General features: G+C 35.3%; 3 protein-coding genes across 3 annotated transcripts; all 3 read right to left on the bottom strand.

Annotated features, from left to right (window-relative positions):
* Nucleotides 1-2,434: 2,434 nt before the first annotated feature.
* On the bottom strand, nucleotides 2,435-3,568 carry LOC132064525 (glucuronoxylan 4-O-methyltransferase 1). The gene has a single exon (XM_059457528.1). It carries the CDS (start codon nucleotides 3,512-3,514, stop codon nucleotides 2,687-2,689), a length of 828 nt encoding a protein of 275 aa, XP_059313511.1. The 5' UTR covers nucleotides 3,515-3,568; the 3' UTR covers nucleotides 2,435-2,686.
* A 737-nt stretch (nucleotides 3,569-4,305) lies between these two features.
* On the bottom strand, nucleotides 4,306-11,398 carry LOC132064523 (probable serine/threonine-protein kinase At1g09600). The gene is made up of 8 exons (XM_059457527.1): nucleotides 10,028-11,398; nucleotides 9,592-9,876; nucleotides 8,173-8,490; nucleotides 7,050-7,277; nucleotides 6,598-6,698; nucleotides 5,923-6,037; nucleotides 5,326-5,799; nucleotides 4,306-4,980 (listed from the first exon to the last, which is right to left on the bottom strand). The coding sequence occupies exons 1-8, from the start codon at nucleotides 10,490-10,492 to the stop codon at nucleotides 4,777-4,779; spliced, it is 2,190 nt and encodes a 729-aa protein (XP_059313510.1). The 5' UTR covers nucleotides 10,493-11,398; the 3' UTR covers nucleotides 4,306-4,776.
* A 3,531-nt stretch (nucleotides 11,399-14,929) lies between these two features.
* On the bottom strand, nucleotides 14,930-15,552 carry LOC132062737 (uncharacterized). Its single transcript, XM_059455245.1, has 2 exons — nucleotides 15,434-15,552; nucleotides 14,930-15,360 (listed from the first exon to the last, which is right to left on the bottom strand). Exons 1-2 carry the CDS (start codon nucleotides 15,506-15,508, stop codon nucleotides 15,109-15,111), a joined length of 327 nt encoding a protein of 108 aa, XP_059311228.1. The 5' UTR covers nucleotides 15,509-15,552; the 3' UTR covers nucleotides 14,930-15,108.
* Nucleotides 15,553-18,088: the final 2,536 nt, after the last annotated feature.

The following is an 18,088-nucleotide window of genomic DNA, read 5'->3' as shown; positions in this document are numbered from 1 at the left end:
CATCATTTAATAATTTTTAAAACTATCTGAAAATCATTTTTGTACTAATCTTGGTAAATACATATGAGCTTATTAAAGTATAAATATAAAGTAAAAGAAATGCCTACATATGAGTAAAAGAATTTTCAGAAATTCTCAAATTTCATAATACAAATATAAAGTAAAAGAAATGCTTACATGAAAAATCTATAATAAGCAACAAATGAAAAAGAAGAAAACAAAGAGCAACGAAGAGAAGTTAATAGATAAGATCATATCTAAGCAACGAAGCAAGAATATCTAGCGAAGAAATGAATTTTTTTTTTTAGGTTAATAGATAAGATCAATCGAAGAAAGTAGCTCCTCCAAACGGAAAATAAGTGCGGCGGATAACGGGGTTGTTCCCAAGTTATGTATAATTGAAATATCTTTCCAAGTCGGGGCCTCGGGGTCTGAGTTCGAGCTTTGGTGAAATCAAAAAATCTTTTAAGGAAGTTTTTCCATCATTTTGACTAACAAGACCTGGAAAACGCGAATCTAGAGGATTAGCGAAGCTCATAAAGAGAAAAAGTGCGACGTCGCGTGCCTTCGATTTTGAGCTAAAAATAGGTAAAAATAAGGCAAAATGTTCGATAGCTTTTAAAAAGTAAACCATAAGAACAAAAAATAAATTTGACTTCAAACAATAAGATCAGGACCTAGAGGTAATTAATTGAAAAATTTGACATTTTTGGGAAAGTTTTGTGAGGATTACAAAAGCCCTTTTGTAGTCCCTTATATATATATAATTTCTAATCAAACAAATAGTGAAATATATATGAGCCTGTTTGGATGGGCTTAAAAAAAACAGCTTATAATCTGAAAATGGCTTATAAGTCAAAAAAAATAAAAAAATTGGGGTAGCCCAACTTTTTTTTTTTTTTTTTTTTTTTTTCTTTACAAATTGTCATAAGACTTATGTATTAATAGAATAATGATTGTCCCAAAACTCTCAAACGATCCATAATTTGAGTTCATTTTTTTTTTTTGGACTTATTTTAACGACAAAATGGTTTTTTAGCCTATAATATACCCAAACACTTAAAAAGAGCTTATCCGATTTCATTGAAATGATATTTCAGCAACTTATAAGCCAATCCAAATGGGCTCTATATCCCATCCTCATTTTCCCTGGTTTTTGAACATGGAGAAAAGTATGTATGATTGATAAAGAGAAACTCTCTTGAAAAATATACAATTCAACAAAGTTGAAATGTCAAAGAACTAAATTTTGAAAATAATCTTGAAAGTTCATAATGTCATTTTTTCTTAGTGAAGATATCCCAAATTCAGGATAGTTGAAGTAAATCCTTTGCTTAACACATATAGCTGACATGAGAGTCTTCAGCAAAAGTAATACTCTCTTTGGATCAAAAAAAGTGTCCATTTATTTTATTATATATCTTATCGTACATATAGTCACACCCCTGTAAGATATAAATACTAACTCCCGAACAAAAAAAGGTAACTTGACTAACCGTCCCTAATTAAATATATATTGGGATTTGATCACATAGCACTTAATAGGGGCAAATCTGAAAAAATAAGGTTAATTCTTTCTTGATTTGATAAGTAAACACTCCTTTTGACTCAAAAAAAAAAAAAAAGTAGGTAATTAATTGAAATTTGACATTTTTGATCGGAGTTAAAGCCATTTTGTAGTCATTATATATATAACAACCAAAGGAGTTAGATACGAATAACTAATTGACAAATGGGGTAAAGACAAATGTTTGATATGATAAAAAGTCATTTTTTTTTAGAAAGATAAAAAAATGCGAGAAAATTATTTTTTGGTGGTTAACCCAAATCAAAAGGGGAAAATTATGTCAAGTGAAGGATCCATCCCCAATATAATAGATTAGTTGGGTGTTAATTCTTTCTTGATTTGATAGCACTCCTTTGACTCAAAAAAAAAAAAACTTTGACCGGAGGTAACAACACCAAAGTGGAGTTAGATACGAATACTTAATTGACAAATGAAGGTAAAGACAAATGTTTATATGATAAAAACATTTTTCACCTTATTGGTGAGGTTCGAATCAAAATGAAAAAAATTCAGGGATCTAATAGATTTTAATCCCCTCTCCCATTCCCCTTCCCCTACCTACCCGCTATGTAATAATTTAAAAAAAAAAAATGGGCGGGGGGGGGGGGGGTCGTGGTGGGGAAGGAATTACTTTTCTACTTCATGGACATAAAAAAAACATTTTCTCTTACAATAATTAAGTTTTACTGTCATTTGTTGCTCCAACCCTAGACATTATTTCAAATCTCTAATACTAAATATTCATGAGAGCATTACCCAATTCTAATATGATTATTAATATTTATCTTTTAAAAAAAAAATTCAACTAACAAACCAAACATAAATTAAACATGTTTAAAAACATATTTTCATAAAAAATGACTCATCTCGTACCAAGACCCAAACCTAATACATTAAAAAAGTAGCCCTAATTTCATATGCTTATATCAGACATCAAAGTCATAACATAACATTCCCAATTTATTGGTAATAGTACTGATTTACTCTCCTCTCTCAAAAAACAATATCCTCATGATTGATCCATCATGAGGATCTTCCCATTCACCCACCCTCAAAACATGAAAAAAAAAATATAGAGACATAGAATAAACCAAAAAAAAAAAAATGGTTCAAGAAAATCTAGGGGCAAAATGGCATATCCAAGTTGCTCTTATGACTAGGAATTGTAAAATGCCTTAGCCTCCCAACTTGTTTCTTCATATATCCTTCACACAAAAATTCCCTAGAAAACTTGTCCTCAATATCCCTATTCACATCATGCACAAACACATGTGTCTCTCCTTCTTCTTTGTTCCTTGCCATCATCCCTGCAGTATAAATGGCTGTCATTCTCCCTGGTGCATCATCATAGTACCCTGTTGGTGCATCCACCATAATCAAATCCCATTTTGTATCATAAATTTCACTAGGCAGCCCTTTTAAGGCAAGTTGACACATTGAATATCTAGGATCAGCTATAGTTGTACACTCTGGTCCTTTCCCTGCTTCTATTAAAACATTTGCTTGGTTAACTTTACTATCATATGTAACATGATAGGACTCTAACACGGGAAATCTCTTCTTGATTTGCTGTATCCATGCCTCATCTTCTTCGAGGAAGATCGTTCGCCCTCCATAGTTGAGTGTGTGCCACATTAGGCTATCATGGCCAAGACCAAATACAAGGAAGTTGCAAGGTGATTTCTTGTCTAGAATCTTGGATGATACTGATATTTCTTTGAGTGTTTGTTGAGGTGTAATGGCTGAGGTTGAGTAGTGGATGAGGGATTTGGCTACTGATGATGGGATTTTGTTACATTTCGGTGATGAACAAGTACTTGCTGGTAATCTTGATATTTCATTAGAAGATGTTAATCTTGATCTCAACACAAAGAGAAGTAAGAAAGCTATGAAAACTGATATGAGAAGAAGCTTTAGGCTAAGTGAAGTATGTGTTTTAGATCTCATACTTGGGAGTTATACAAGTTTTGTTTAAATCTACGAGGTAAAGAGATATATATTGAAGATTTTGATGAAGATAGGAAAATTTTGGATGAAGCAATGTAGTTGCTGGTAGATATTAAGAGGTTTGGTAGAGAGAGATCTACTTGATTGTGATGGAGTTTGTTGATATTAAGAGGAAAGTCAATTTGTTATGGTGCAAGAAAGAAGCACAAGAGCTTTATGGAAGAACTATGATGATGGCATCCTTTCACCAACCAATAATTACAAACTAATTGCAATTTGCTGATGTTTCATCAGTGGAATCCGACTCTATGTCTGCACGAGACATTTGGAGTACATCTCCAGGAGTAATTTGTATAGCAGTTGAAGATTAACTCAAAGTTGGAGTAGGGAACTTAAATTGTTCAGAATTTGATATGTTAATCTACTACATATTTTCTTGTCGGGAGAATTTTGAGATTCACGCCCTTGTTTTTCTCTCTCAAAAACCAAGGGGGACTAGAACTCGTGCAGCACTAGATTCATATCACCGATCCCTACTACTTTGGCGTTGAAGCACATCCATTGATTGCAGTATTACACTTCTAATGATTATTAAATAAAAAATAAAAAATCATAGACACGCTGACTACAATCAACATTTAAGCAAAAAAGAAAGAAAAAAGAACAGTCCATATCCATGATAAAAGAAAATTCATAGACACAGTGACTACAATCAACGTTTAAGCGAAAAAAAAAAAAAAAAAAAAAAAAAAAAAAGAGTCTACATCCATGATGCAGAAATAGAGGCCATATGATGCAAGAAGAGAAGAATATATAAAACAGAAAATTTGATGATTTGATACTATTATTTTAAATCCTACCATCATGTTGATGTATGTATTCCGACGCCAGATTCTGGCTTGAGGTTGTAAAATTCCTACAAATTTGAAAAAAGGTTATCCTTTACATGAAGAACTGACGAATGTATAACTGTACAACTTACAAGAATACTTCCCAAGACATACACCACCAAAAGAATTACCCCAATAATAAACATCAAAAGAATTGCTCTCTTCGTTTCATTCTAAGGGCCGTTACAAGAGGAGGTCAAGATATGAATCTGGAATTGTACACTATGCATTCTGCAAAGTATCACTTCCAGTATAGGCAAAAAAGACTCGGGAGTTCCATGTGAGTAAAGCTTTTATCTTGCTGCTGAGAGTTTCTATTGACCAGAGTTCTGAAGTTCATCAAAAAGTTGCATCTTCTTCCTAATCTACAAGTCACCGACCATTGCTCGTATAGTGTAAGAGCGATTCTGTTTGCCCATTGTCGTTCTGTTCCTTTTTCTTATTTTTGTCAAGACGGGCTCTGCGGATAGCCTGCTGAATTTGTTTCTCATGCTCTTTAAGCATTTCGTCTATGTTTCCACCGGGTGGCATCAAAGGTCCAGAGTAGTGGATTCGGTTCTTCTTTGGAATATAACCCTACAGCAAACAAAAATATTATTGAAAAAAAAAAAGGCATTCTACCTGGACAGAACTCTTTAAACCCCCCCTCCCCAGTACAACATGCCCCTCTGTCTCTCTCCTTTTCTTTCTCCAGGAAAAGCGGAAAATGGGAGCTCCTTTCCGTGAGTATATTTTTCTTTCATTGCAGAAATGCAAGGTAAGGCTGCGTACAATAGACCCTTGTGGTCCAGCCCTTCCTCGGACCCCGCGCATAGCGGGAGCTTAGTGCACCGGGCTGCCCTGTGTTTTTCTTCTTCCTTAATCCACTACTAACAGTGGGCTAAAATAGCCAAGACGTAAAGCAAATTTAAAGTTCCTTACCGCTGCAGGATCCTTCCCTGTTGCATGCTTGTCCTTCTTATTGGAAGAGTCTTTCCCCAAAAGAGAGTAGGAAGAGTCGGAATCATTAAGCTGGTTGTACTTTCCAGTCGTGAGCTCTTCAGGCCACTGTGAATGGGTACTCATCTCCCTGCTTATATCGAATCTTGAACTACCGTGAGATGCAACTGAATTGGAGAACCTGGACAAATGAGCTGCTGCACCGTGAGGTCTGAAGGACTTATGTGCACTACTTAATTCTCCAAATTTTGAAGAATCAAATGCTCGTTGAGAACTCATAAGAGGGCCATGTCCATTTGTATCTGTGTTTATGGAATTTCCAGAATCACTGACTTGTGATAAATGGCCATTATATAAAGATCCTCTGCTGGGATCAAAACGGAAACCAGATCCGCCATCTTCTTCACGATTGTACTTCTCACTAACGCTTGCTTGATTTGACTGCTGTTTCCACTTCTACATGCCACAGAAATCCAGGTTATGTGCAAATCTTACACTCAGCTTAAAGGTAAACATACATGCATAGTGTAGATAAAGAAAAGCTAAAATGTGTTATTTTGGTATGTAAAGGAAAACAACCTGTATGGATGCTGGTAACTCAGCATTAGCATCAGGCGCAGGTACCGCTTTTGACTGTTTTGCCGGCTTTCTGTTAGATTCAATGCCAGGTCCTTTGGTACCACCACCTCTTTGCCTGGAAACCGAATATTGCTCAATTAAATGAAGATGTAGGCAAACAGTCTTCAGTTCAATGAGAACAAAATATGGTTTTCAGTTCAAGAGAATGTCTTGAAATGAAGCTATTTGACCAGCCAGAACAGGATATTGGTTGATGAAAACAAGTTAAAAGTCACAGAGTCAAACTGAGCTATTTAAAGCTCTTTGATTTGGTTAATGAAGGTCAAAACTAGGCTGGAATGCTGAACGCCTGCGGAAACACGACTGCAAAAAGCAAGCTGGAAGCCTTTGCTTGGGCAAAGAAAAGTTACTAGACCGTGTTTTATAATATCTAAGAGATGCCAAATCCTTAATACACTGAAGATGCAACAAGACAACCTACTTTTTCTCTAGATGAAGTATTTATTGATTGAATGGGAAAATTCCAGCATACAAGATTTACATAAGCGGTAGATAATAATCAACAAAACATCCTTAAGGACAAGATCAGATTAAATAAAGCATAAGTAATTAAACGAAATTGTGTGTAAATTAATCTGTAAGTATTAAGAACAGGAAAAAATAGAAAATGAGTACCTTCTTGCTTCCTCATCTCTCATCTTAGCGTCAAATTCCTTGCTTGGAGGGTACTTGGGTAAAGATGATGGATCACAAGGAAGAGGCTTCGTTGTGAAGAACTGGAAAAGAGAACCCAAATAGTATAATTATGTAAACAGTATAAAGAAATAAAGAGGGTGAAACACCATAAGCAGCAAATCAAAGCACCAACCAATAGAAACTTCTTCACCGTGCTTAATTTTCAGATATATATAACCACATGATTCGTATCCAAAACTACATCATACAACATTTTACTAGCATATGCATAGAAGCGATACAACAAAGATGAGATCTTGAGTTCCCAGAAAGGGAAAAAGATTGCTAATATGGCAAGAAACGTCTGAATGAATTGACTTCCTGATTTGTGGAAGTAAAAAAACTCTGAAAAGATAAAACAAGTTATTCACCATCTAAAAACTAAGGTTTACCTCACTTTGAAGTGCCAAAGTAGCAGAACCCCGATACTCAGGTTCAAAAGCCAGGAGGGAATCTAAAAGTACTAAAGCTGATGGAGGGAAGTCCTTGAATGTGTTGGCAAGGCAGCGCTTATATGGCTGTTGAGGTTTAAAGATCGTCGCATGTGGCAATTTTGATTTCTTCCAATATTCTTCGGATGGTGAGCCACAAAGTTTAAAGATCTTATGAAGCTGTTCCACCTGCATAATAGATTATCCAATGAGTCATCATTGAATGGACATTTCCTGACCCACAAGGGAGCAGGCCAGGAAACCTGTCCAATCCCAAGCCCACCCTCACCTCCTTTTCTGGTACACATTATAAATGCACATCGGATAGGTATACAATGACAATACATGCATGATAAGATATAATAGAGAGAAATGAACCTTTTTGTTTGGTTGAATGTGGATCGTGTATAAGGCAGTGTCAAAATGCAGAAGTTACTAGCAGAAGTGACTAATGCATTTCTTTCTTTGAAAAAGTGTGACAGGTGCATTTTCTATGAATAGCTTGCAAGCGTAATATGATTCATATTGCTTTGAAATAAGAGACTTTGATAGCAAAAGGTGATAACTATTTGTTGGGAAAGGACTAGGGAGAGTACCCTGGGAGGTCCATCACTATTACCATCCTAAGTTCCTAAGGTGCTCAAAGGCGAAAACAAAATTCATCTAAATGAAGTTGCTTCTACACTAACAATTGTATGATGCACTCGAGTAGCTGGAACAAAAGAGGAAAATTAAAGAAAAATCTTTATTGTTTATCAACACTATGGTAACATGTGGCAACTTTTGTGACTCAATATTGATTACTAGATTCAGCGATATTGCAGACCACTTTAGCTCCTTTAGAAACTTAACAACCAAGGACACACATTAAAAACATATTCCCGATGTGGGTAGAAAATACTAGGTTGATGTTCTTCAAAGGTATCACTTTACAAAGAGATAAGGTAGATTGGAGGTTCAGTATGAACTTTCTTTGCCCTAAAATGTGCATAGGTTCTTAGTCAGTTATTAACACGAGAAGTTATATCAGCCGATTCCTATTTTTAACCAAATACACAAAACAAAAACAGTACTTTAGCCATACCTCAGTTCTTCCTGGCATTATAGGCTTCCCTGCAAATAATTCAGCAACGATGCAACCAGAACTCCATAAATCTACAGCCGCTCCATAGTCTGTAGCACCAAGCAAAAGCTCGGGAGGACGATACCACAATGTAACTACACGGCTTGTTAGAGGCTGCCTTTGATTCTTTTGGTAAAGAGTTGCCAGCCCAAAATCGCCAATCTTGAGGTTCCCATTATTGTCTATCAGAAGATTCGAACCCTTAATGTCACGGTGCAAGACACCACGACTATGGCAGTGTTCAAGTCCACGAAAAAGCTGTTGTATGTAACATTTAATCTGCAAGATTACAGGAAATATTTTTAGAAACCAAAGCGGGCAGCACATTTGCAACCAACACGCATAACCATAAAAAATATATACAAGAAAGATCAGGCAAACTAAGACAATTTTGGTAAGCAACATTCTATTCTCCAAGATTCTTCTCCCCAACCCATTTCCCATTTATTCCTCAAATGACAAAAGAGGAGGAGCAACGTCAAGCCACTTCTCTCAGGCCTATCTGCTTTAGTCTATAGACCCAAAGTTATAGCCATCTAACATGCCCTCCGAATACCAAGATTCATCATTTTACATAGTTTAAATAGCTTCTCGCTGTGCTTAAACCATGGAGTCTTTATATGGAGGGTTTATAATATAAATCAGGCACACGACCAAGTACTTGAAACATGCAATTTTTCAACTTTACAAGAAAAGATGTGTTTTCCCCTATTCTTCCCTAAATAAATTTTCATCTGAGACATGGAAAAATGAAAAGGTGACAAGAAAGAAAGTGAAGACTTTTCATTATTCCATCAGGTCTTAACTTAGCATCTTTATTACCAGGACGAATGCCGCGCCTAATTGATCCTTCGAGTTACTCCCGAGACAAATATCTAGCTGCCTCTCTCCAAATTTGAAGCATCGATCATACAACACATTTGCCAGAAAACTGAACCATACTTCCTTGAACAAAAATGGACAATGGAGTTGGAAACGGTTTTAACTGAGGTAGAACTCTAGCACAATAGATTATTGATCAGGTCTAATATCCTTAAGTTGGCACGTCTCTATTACTGTCCATTGTTATAATTTCATGTAATTCTATCTAATAGCAAGTAACGTTTATATATATATATATATATATTCTATCGGAAACAACCTCCCTACCTCCCAAGGTAGGGGTAAGGTATGCGTACACTCTACCCTCCCCAGACCCCACCTTGTGGGATTATACTGGGTATGCTGCTGCTGTTGTTGTTGTGGTTGTTGTGTGTGTGTGTGTGTGTGTGTCTATATATATATATATATATATATTGTGTGTGAACGTGCATAACATCAACCATTGCCTCCTGTTGATAAGATATCTAAGCGACTCAGACTGGAAACAAAAGAACACACCTGAGATTCAGTAAATTTGACAGCTGGTGATGCTGCAAGACCTGCAAGGTCATGTTCCATGTATTCAAAGACAAGATACAGATTGCCTGAGACCTGAGAGGTCACAAGACCTTCAAGCTTCATCACATTTGGATGATCTAGTCTCCGGAGTATAAGAATTTCCCTAGCCATAAAACGAACACTTTCTGGATCCATGTTAATAAATCGTACTTTCTTCAATGCAACAACCTTTCCAGTTTCCACGTCTCGGGCTCGGTACACACTGCTGTATGTACCTTGGCCAATCTGCATTGTTATTTTCATAGATAACAATCAAATGGAATGGAAAAAAATGCAGGATAGAAACGCAGGTGCATTAATGAGTATCAGTAACTGAAAATTCATTAACTTTACACTAATTTTTAGCAACAAGTGCACATAGTAGCTTCAAATTCACCTTATCCAACTTCTCAAATGAATCTGCCTTCCGAGGAACCCAGCCTTTGATAGCTTCACCTGCCACGTTTGTCAGCCATGACGGCCATCCAGCAACAACTTGTGCACCGTCAACTCCATTCCTAACATTGAATATTCTATTTATCTGAGGTTGTCCTCCAACCTCAGTTGCTTTTGTTGCTGCCGGTCTTTGCACCTTTGGCACTTCAGGTTTCTCAAGAACTATAGACTTCTTCTCTCCCTCATCCCAAGCAGGTGGGGTGGAACCTGCACTTTTCTCAATTGGGTCTGTTGATATAAGCCTCGTAGTCGCATCATTCCCAACATTATCAACCTCCACCAAATCATCCTCCTCTTTGGCAGATGCAATAAGTCTTTTAGATGACGATTTCTTTTTTTCTTTCTCCTTAGTTCGATTACTACCACGCCTTTTAGTAGAAACCCCCTTTGAGCAAACACAACCCATTGTATCCAAATCTAAAGCTCCCTCTTTCTAAACAAGATCCTATTTTTAGCACAAAATCCAATCCATTTTCACTCAATGTCTCTGGCATTTAGCTGTTTTCCCACCAGCATTTCTCTCAAATCACCAGTAACCCCAGTATAGTTAACCCCAACCTCAAATCCCAATCATTACAACAATTTATCTACTCTTCTTGATTAAAAATTAACCAAAAAAATGGATCGGAACCCCAATATCCACACACCTCAAAGAAAGACTAGTAAGTAAATCCAAATGGGGTCAAGAAAATTCCCACCAACAATCTAAATCAAGAATCCCAACAACCCAAGATCCAAGATTATAAGGAACTTCACCTAACACCAACCCACATTGTAAGAAAATCAAGAATGTAAGTGAAATTAATGTAATTTAAAATAGAATAACAAACCAAACACTGTATAGAGAATTCTCGAGGCAAGAAACTCCAATTTTGGGGGATTGCTATTCCAAACTTTCTGCAGTGATTTTTTTTTTTTTTTTTTTTTTTTTTTTTTTACAAAAGGCAAATGATTTCAATTCAAATCACACAGCAAATGCAACAAGAAAAGCAAAGAAATTAAAAAAAGAACCAAAAAAAACAAAATTTTCAAAATGGATTAGTCCGAACCTACAAATAGAGTGATATTCGGATCTGAAAGATTGTGAATGACCATCAAATAGAGTAATTAAGTTTCAGATATATTAAAAATCTAATCTTGGAAATATACCTAACTCTTTTTTAAAAATAAATTCTTAACTCTTAAGAAACTTAACAATAGATGTTTCAAATTTAGTTTTGTTTTATCTAGTTGCCCAATTAGAAGGGAGAAAAAAAAAAGGAAAAAATATATTTGAGAAGCAAAAATAAGGAGAATTTGTTGAGAGAGATAGAAACACAAATGTCTCGTGAGGAAGAAGGAAGGTATGCAAAAAATTTGCAGCAATTTACTGTGGGCTCCACTACTGCCACACTCTGACACGTGGCAGAAACATTAGGAATACTTTCGCGTCTATTGGGACCTTAAGGTACTGCCAAACAAATTTTAGACACCTAACTTTACTTGAGTTTAAATTTTATATAGCAAAATACTGTAAAAAATATTTGTAATCAAATTACTTTTAAGATGATTTTAAGTAATTATTGTGATAAATACTACTAATTGATAACCTAATAAATATATAAACTACTAGTATGCTACTCTATTATAAGCTAAACTACACACACAAAAATACCCTTTGAATTACTTGGCTAAGCAATACTAGCACTGATTATGAGAATAATTTTGGTATTTGCACACGGATTTTTCTAATTAACTGAAGTCAAGTAATAACTGGAAATTAATTTATGGAGCAGAATCTTTTTACAGTTATTTGCTATCGGAAAATATTGGGAACTGAGTCGCACTAAGAGTGTTTAGTTCAAAGTATAACACTTGTTTAGTACTCCCTCCGGATCGAAAAAAGAGTTCACTTAGTCATTTATACACCCCTTAAGAAAATACTAACTCTTAGACAAAAATAGTTAATTTGACTAAACTACTCCTATTTAAATAGGAGTTGGGATGTGATCATATAACACTTAATAGGGGCAAATATGAAAAAACAAGATTTAATCTTTCTTAATTTGCTAAGTGAACTTTTTTTTTGATCCGGAAGGAGTACTATGTGGCAATAGTAATAATGTAAAAAGATTAGCTGTTGGGAAAAATGGTGGTGCGTGCGTGTATATCTTATGGAGATGGGCAAAATATTTTGAAAATGGAGACTAGTAAGTTGTGTTTGCCTAGAACAGGGGCATGATACTTATATTCCTTTGATTCTTGAACTAGAGATGATGGGGAACCTGGCAGTAGGACATGGCTACAGGGAGCAGAACTCAATTGCTGATGCTTTGGCTAGGAAAGGAGCAAGGAAGAAGATTTTGGTGAGAAGAAGGTGTCGGTAGTTCCACCCATGTATGCGACAGCAAGTTTTTGGGCAGACATGGAAGGAACTACATATGCTAGATCTTTTTGCAACTCAATTAGCTCAAATGTAATAGCTAGTAATAGACATTCCCAGATACCTACTTCAGATGGTGTTATAAATGACCCACAAATAATTATTGGAGTTACTGGGGGCACTGCCTCCAGAGAAACACCAAACTAAGTTGGAAATGAAATCTTGAATTACCGGGGGAAAAAAATCTTAATTCATACTCTATTACTTTGGAATTGCGTAATTATATATAAGTTTATTAAGTATTAAAGATAACACTTCTGAGAGACATAACTGTTATATGTCAATAAATTGATATGCCATCTAATACTACTTTTAAATAAAAGTATTAAGAAAAAAATCTTTTATGATTTTAAATATTTGTTTGGTTAAACTTTCTAACATTTACTTATGCAGGAAATTTTTTATCAAAATAATTTATATAAAAGTACTTCGTACTGCTATTTGTGTCTGATCAATTCATTTGATAAACATTATAGTCAATATACAATATTTGAAAAGAAAAATACTACAACATTTATTCCAAATAAAACAAAAATAATAAGAAATTATGTAACAAAAAATAAGTCATGACACATCACTGGTCGAGCTGCAAATTGTTTTGGTCGGTCGCTACCTCCAAGGTTCCACAATTAGTTTGGAGGCCGTTTAGGTCTCACGTATATCTTACGTGCAAGGAGGGTTGAATCAACCAGTTTTATCTTAAAGCCGACTTTTCATGTGCCGGGAGTTGAGACCACTCTAATCCATTTTACTAAGCCCAATAAAAAACATTCAATAGAAAGATGAAAAAAACTCTTCATAATCAATAAAGAATTTTTGTCTTTCACATGAGACGATAAAGTAATGAGTTTACAAAATTCTTTATTCTTTATATTATTCAAACAAAAGAATAATGCAAATAAAAGGGATAATCCAACATACGTAAACAATTAGTGTTTGACAATCTTCCAAAAAAACACTTTTAGGTGCCAACTTGTTGGGGCAAAAAACATGTAAAAGCTTGCTTATTACTTATTCAAAAAACTTAGCCAAACACTTTTAACTCTCAAAAAATAAGTATGCTTTTCTATTTAAAAAAGAGTTTAACTTATATATACAGTTACTATAATTTTGTTACACTTTATGTACAAGTAAGCCTGCTTAAATGTACCAAATTTGTAATTTTAATAATATAAGATAGTAAAAATGATTCAGGGATAAAATGACTCATTATTTCTTGTTTTAGAGCAACAGTTTCGTTAGTAGGAAGGGTATTTTGAGCTATTTAACTAGTTGGAGGGTTATTTTGAGGGAAAAAAATAGGGAAAAGGGTTCAAAACACACTCAAACTATGACCAAAGTTGCCATAACACACACCTAAACTTTGCGGGAGTCCTATGAACCCCCTGGACTTATTTTTTGTGTATTATTTCCGCTTTTATATGGTGGCCTGGACAAGCAAGTGAGCCTACTCTCCTTCAGCGCGTAAGATAAGCTAGAAACTAAATGGACCAGTCTATATTTGCCACATGGACATCCAAATAACGTCTTTTAGTTCCCCAAATCCAATCTTAAATCCCCACAACGGCTAGAACTTGTTCTCTTCTTCCACATTGAGTTCTTCCCCAAATTTTGGGGTAAATTTCTTCTCTTTATGTTTGAAGAGGTAAGATTGGATTCTTACAATTTCTTTCCCCAAATTTCTATTTAAAAATTAGGGTTAGCTATGGAAGAAACAAGATTGGATTTGAATAAGCTTTGTATGGACAATTAAGATCCAATGTTGAATGCCGAGGTGCGATGCAGTCATGGTCTCTTGCTCCCATTGAAGACTTCCTAGTCTGACAACAATCCTGGAAGAAGATATTGGTCTTGCCCCTACTATAGTTCGAAGAAGTGTAAATTTTTTCGATGGAGGGATCTTTCCAAAGTTGATGAAAGATCAAAGTACATTATTCCAAAGTTGGTGAACAAAATGAAGGAGATGCACGAAGAATTAGCTTCAAAGGAGAAGAAAATTAAGGAGATGGGAGAAGGATATGGAAGTTCCGAAATTGCCGAGATGTTAAAGGAGATTGAGATGGAAGAACAATCTGCCTCAAGTGATAAGAAAATGAAGGAGATGGAGGAACAACCAAGTGTCAATCTGCCCGAAATTGAAAATTCAAAAGAGATAAAAGTGAAAAAGAAGGGAATCAACAACTTTAGCTTTAATATGATTTCACATTTTGTATCTTGTTTTGTTTTGCTAGTTGGATCAATTAGTTAATGCGAGGATATGCAAAGACTTGTCATGACCAATTGCCATAGTGGTTCTTGTATGTTTAAAGTTGAATGCTTTAGTTTTGTGCTTAATGTAAGGTAGGAAGTGCTTGGAAAAAAAAATAGGAAGTGCTTGGAAAAATATCTTTTGTGTTGTGGTTAATGTTAGTTAGGAAGTGCTTTTCCCTTTTCTTTTGTGTTGTGGTTAATGTATGTTAGGAAGTCCTTTGTAGTTTTCTTTTATTTTGTGTTTAATGTAAGTTGGAAGTTATGAATGAAATCCCTTTTATTTAGAAAGCAAAGGTGTTACATGTGCACCAACATAAACCTTACTTAAATTGAAAACACGGAGACCTAATCTAAGCTATCTCTATGATCTCCTGCTTTTTATTAATAAGGAAGGCTATCCGGTCGTTAGCAGCGTCACAGGCCTTGAAACACAATACATCCCTTGTCCTCAATCTGTTAGCATCTATAAATTCTTTCCATCCTTGATACAGGCGCGTATGTGCACCAACTTTGTATTTCATGTTATACGCACCTCTTTCAAAAATTACAACAGCTTCATTGTCAGTGTCTGGGAGAAATTCCAGAATGTTACTTGGAAGGATCTGCCAAAAAACATGTTATTACTAAAACTAAAATAACAATTGAAAATAAAAAATAAATTAGATGAACACTTACGAAATCATCATTTTCGACGTATGATTTGGTCAATTTTTTCTCAAAATATGCTACCCTTTTCGAATTAAGGCTCATGTTAGAGGCTGCCTAGAATGGTATATGATACCATTAGTGTGTGAGTGAGAGGTAGATTGGAAGACCTATATGATTTGTGAGTGTGAGTTGTGAGTGAAAGCCTATATTTATAATGTGTTTTGCATTAAATTACCCACTAGTTACTCCCCAACTACCTTAGCTCTTGTTGACCACTTTTAAATCCGTTCAAAAGCTTGACAACATTTAGTGACCACCATTAATTTCGTTCAAATGCTTGACCACATTACCATTACCATAAACTGCACATTTTGGACATTAAACATGTGTACCAACATAGATTGCACATTTTGGACATTAAACATGTGCACCAATAATTTCAAAAAGAAACAGAACTTCATAATAGAAACAGACCTTAGTACATATAGAAAAAAAAACCTTAGTATAATAGAATTGGCTCCTTCTTTGAAGACCTCTCCATTCTTTTGCCCAATTGGCTAGGATGTGTCTTGCACACATCTTGCACTCCACTAGTGGTAACAATTCTTTCATAGCTGATTAAAGCCCTTACAAATTTTGAGAAACAGTTATATATGAATGGACAGAAACTAAATGAAGAAAAATAAAAGTCATTTGTCATACCTTTTACATGTCTGATATCACTGTATAGTTGCTGCCATCTCCTAATCCCAAATCAGCTATCAATAATTTCAAAAAACATGTCCACGTGCTGTTATTCTCATATTTCAATATAGCCCAAGCAATAGGCAACATCTGATTATTAGCATCTTTAGCAATAGCAGCCAGTAGTTGTCCTTTGGTTATTCCCTTTAAGAAACAACCATCTAAACCAATACATTTTCTACAGCCACCTAAAAAACATTTCTTCAAAGCATCTAAGCAAATATAAAAACTTTCAAACACCAACCTACCACTTTCACCAGAGTCATCAACCTTAACAACACAAGTACTCTTAGGATTAGTCCTCAACATTTCATCCCTATAGTCAAATATTCTTTCAAACCCTAACACATGATCACCTATGATTTCTTGGATTACTTTAGCTCTAGCTATCCTGGCAGTGATTTTTCCAATATGTATGTTAAGTTCTTCCCTAATCAACTGCTGAAACTTGAAAATCCTAATGTTTGGCTGTTGAGTAATTCTATTCTTGTAATGCTTGGACAAGTACTTAGCACTGCACATGTAATTTCTGGTAGTCTTGATACACCTATGTTTAGAATTGTAGGTTTTGATCATGAAATCATTAGTCTTCTTGTCAAGACTTGCATACAGCAACCATGGGCAGCCATTCCTACACCTCACCCTAACTTTTTTGGGCTCATTGACAAATTTCTCTAACTGCACACTCCTTTGAAGTACATATTTTGTAATAACATCCCTAAACTCGTTCACATCCTCAAAAACCATGCCCAACTCCCAAATCACTTTTTCAACAGTTTTGTCAAAAATTATCCTTCTCTTAGCCCTCCTTGACCCTGACTCATCATCTGTATCTGATTCAATACTATATGCATCAGAACTGACATACATTGGCTCATCTCCAACAACCTTACCTTTCAAGGTTGTATTAGGAGTAGCAGTTTCATCAAAGCCCAGATTTGGACCAACTTCACCAACAAGAATTTCTCCAGGGTCATTTGGTATTCTTTCTCTTATTTTCCTCCTCTGATATGACGTCCTTTCAGCCCTCAAATTTATGCACTCTTCATGAACATCATCACTTTCATGTTCAGCATCATGTTCATTAAATAGTTCAGCTTGGTCAGACTCAAAACTATTATCAGTGGATTGGTCAGATTCAAGAATAGAAAATTGCGTCATCAGAAGCAGCCATTTAGCCGTCGGTCGAGATCTTTGCACGATTCTCAGCAATATTGTTCGACGAGTGCAGAAGTTCGTGCTACCTTGGTTCTTTATTAAAAGCAGACACATCTCCTTCTTGAATACCCCCATTTCTTTCTTCATTAAAAGCAGCAAAAGATTCCTCATTGGGCCTAGTGTGTTCCAACAAAGCAATGGGACCATCTACATTATCTAAATTATCAACCATGTGATGAACATAGATTTCAATAGCATCCCCATTTTCAAAACTTTGTGAAAGTTTCAAAATGTCCCTATCAGTTTGGATTTCTACAACACTGTCACTATTAGGTATCCTAACACAAAATGAACAACTTGTAGTGTACCCTAGTTCTTTAATATAGTCCCTTATTTCAAAAAAGGACTTCCTATCCACATCAACATCCAAAAACTCTATTATTTGTCCACCCTCATACTTTGGTTCCCCATTACTGACATTCAAAACCCCGCCATGATACCATCTCAATGTTACCAATACAAACCCACTCATACCTGAAATTACAATTCAATAATAGTACAAACAATCAGTACCACACACATACAAAAATAATAGATGGACAACAACAATCAGTACCTCCCCATACACACCAAATAACAATAATTAAATTCAGACATATGACAATAAAAGGCCAAACAGTGTATAAAATCAGATTTTGGGGTGAAAATGAATTGGACACACCTACAACAGCAATACTATACAACATAAGATTATGCACCTCTTAACCCCAATTTAAACTA

Source organism: Lycium ferocissimum, chromosome 7 (genome assembly GCF_029784015.1).
Source record: "Lycium ferocissimum isolate CSIRO_LF1 chromosome 7, AGI_CSIRO_Lferr_CH_V1, whole genome shotgun sequence".
NCBI lineage: Eukaryota > Viridiplantae > Streptophyta > Magnoliopsida > Solanales > Solanaceae > Lycium > Lycium ferocissimum.
Note: the sequence above shows the minus strand (reverse complement) of the source record. Positions and strands in the feature narration are given on the sequence as shown.

Bases quoted from the DNA above. Each gene is read 5' to 3' on its own strand.
- LOC132064523 (XM_059457527.1), bottom strand. From the start codon at position 10,492: ATGGGTTGTGTTTGCTCAAAGGGGGTTTCTACTAAAAGGCGTGGTAGT. The intron at 6,699-7,049 runs GTAAACCTTAGT...TCTCTTTTCCAG, and splicing joins CTTTGGCACTTCAAAGTGAG to TTCTTCACAACGAAGCCTCT. The intron at 5,800-5,922 runs GTTGTTTTCCTT...TGTGGCATGTAG, and splicing joins AGTTACCAGCATCCATACAG to AAGTGGAAACAGCAGTCAAA.
- LOC132062737 (XM_059455245.1), bottom strand. From the start codon at position 15,508: ATGAGCCTTAATTCGAAAAGGGTAGCATATTTTGAGAAAAAATTGACC. The intron at 15,361-15,433 runs GTAAGTGTTCAT...GTTTTTTGGCAG, and splicing joins ACGTCGAAAATGATGATTTC to ATCCTTCCAAGTAACATTCT.
- LOC132064525 (XM_059457528.1), bottom strand. From the start codon at position 3,514: ATGAGATCTAAAACACATACTTCACTTAGCCTAAAGCTTCTTCTCATA.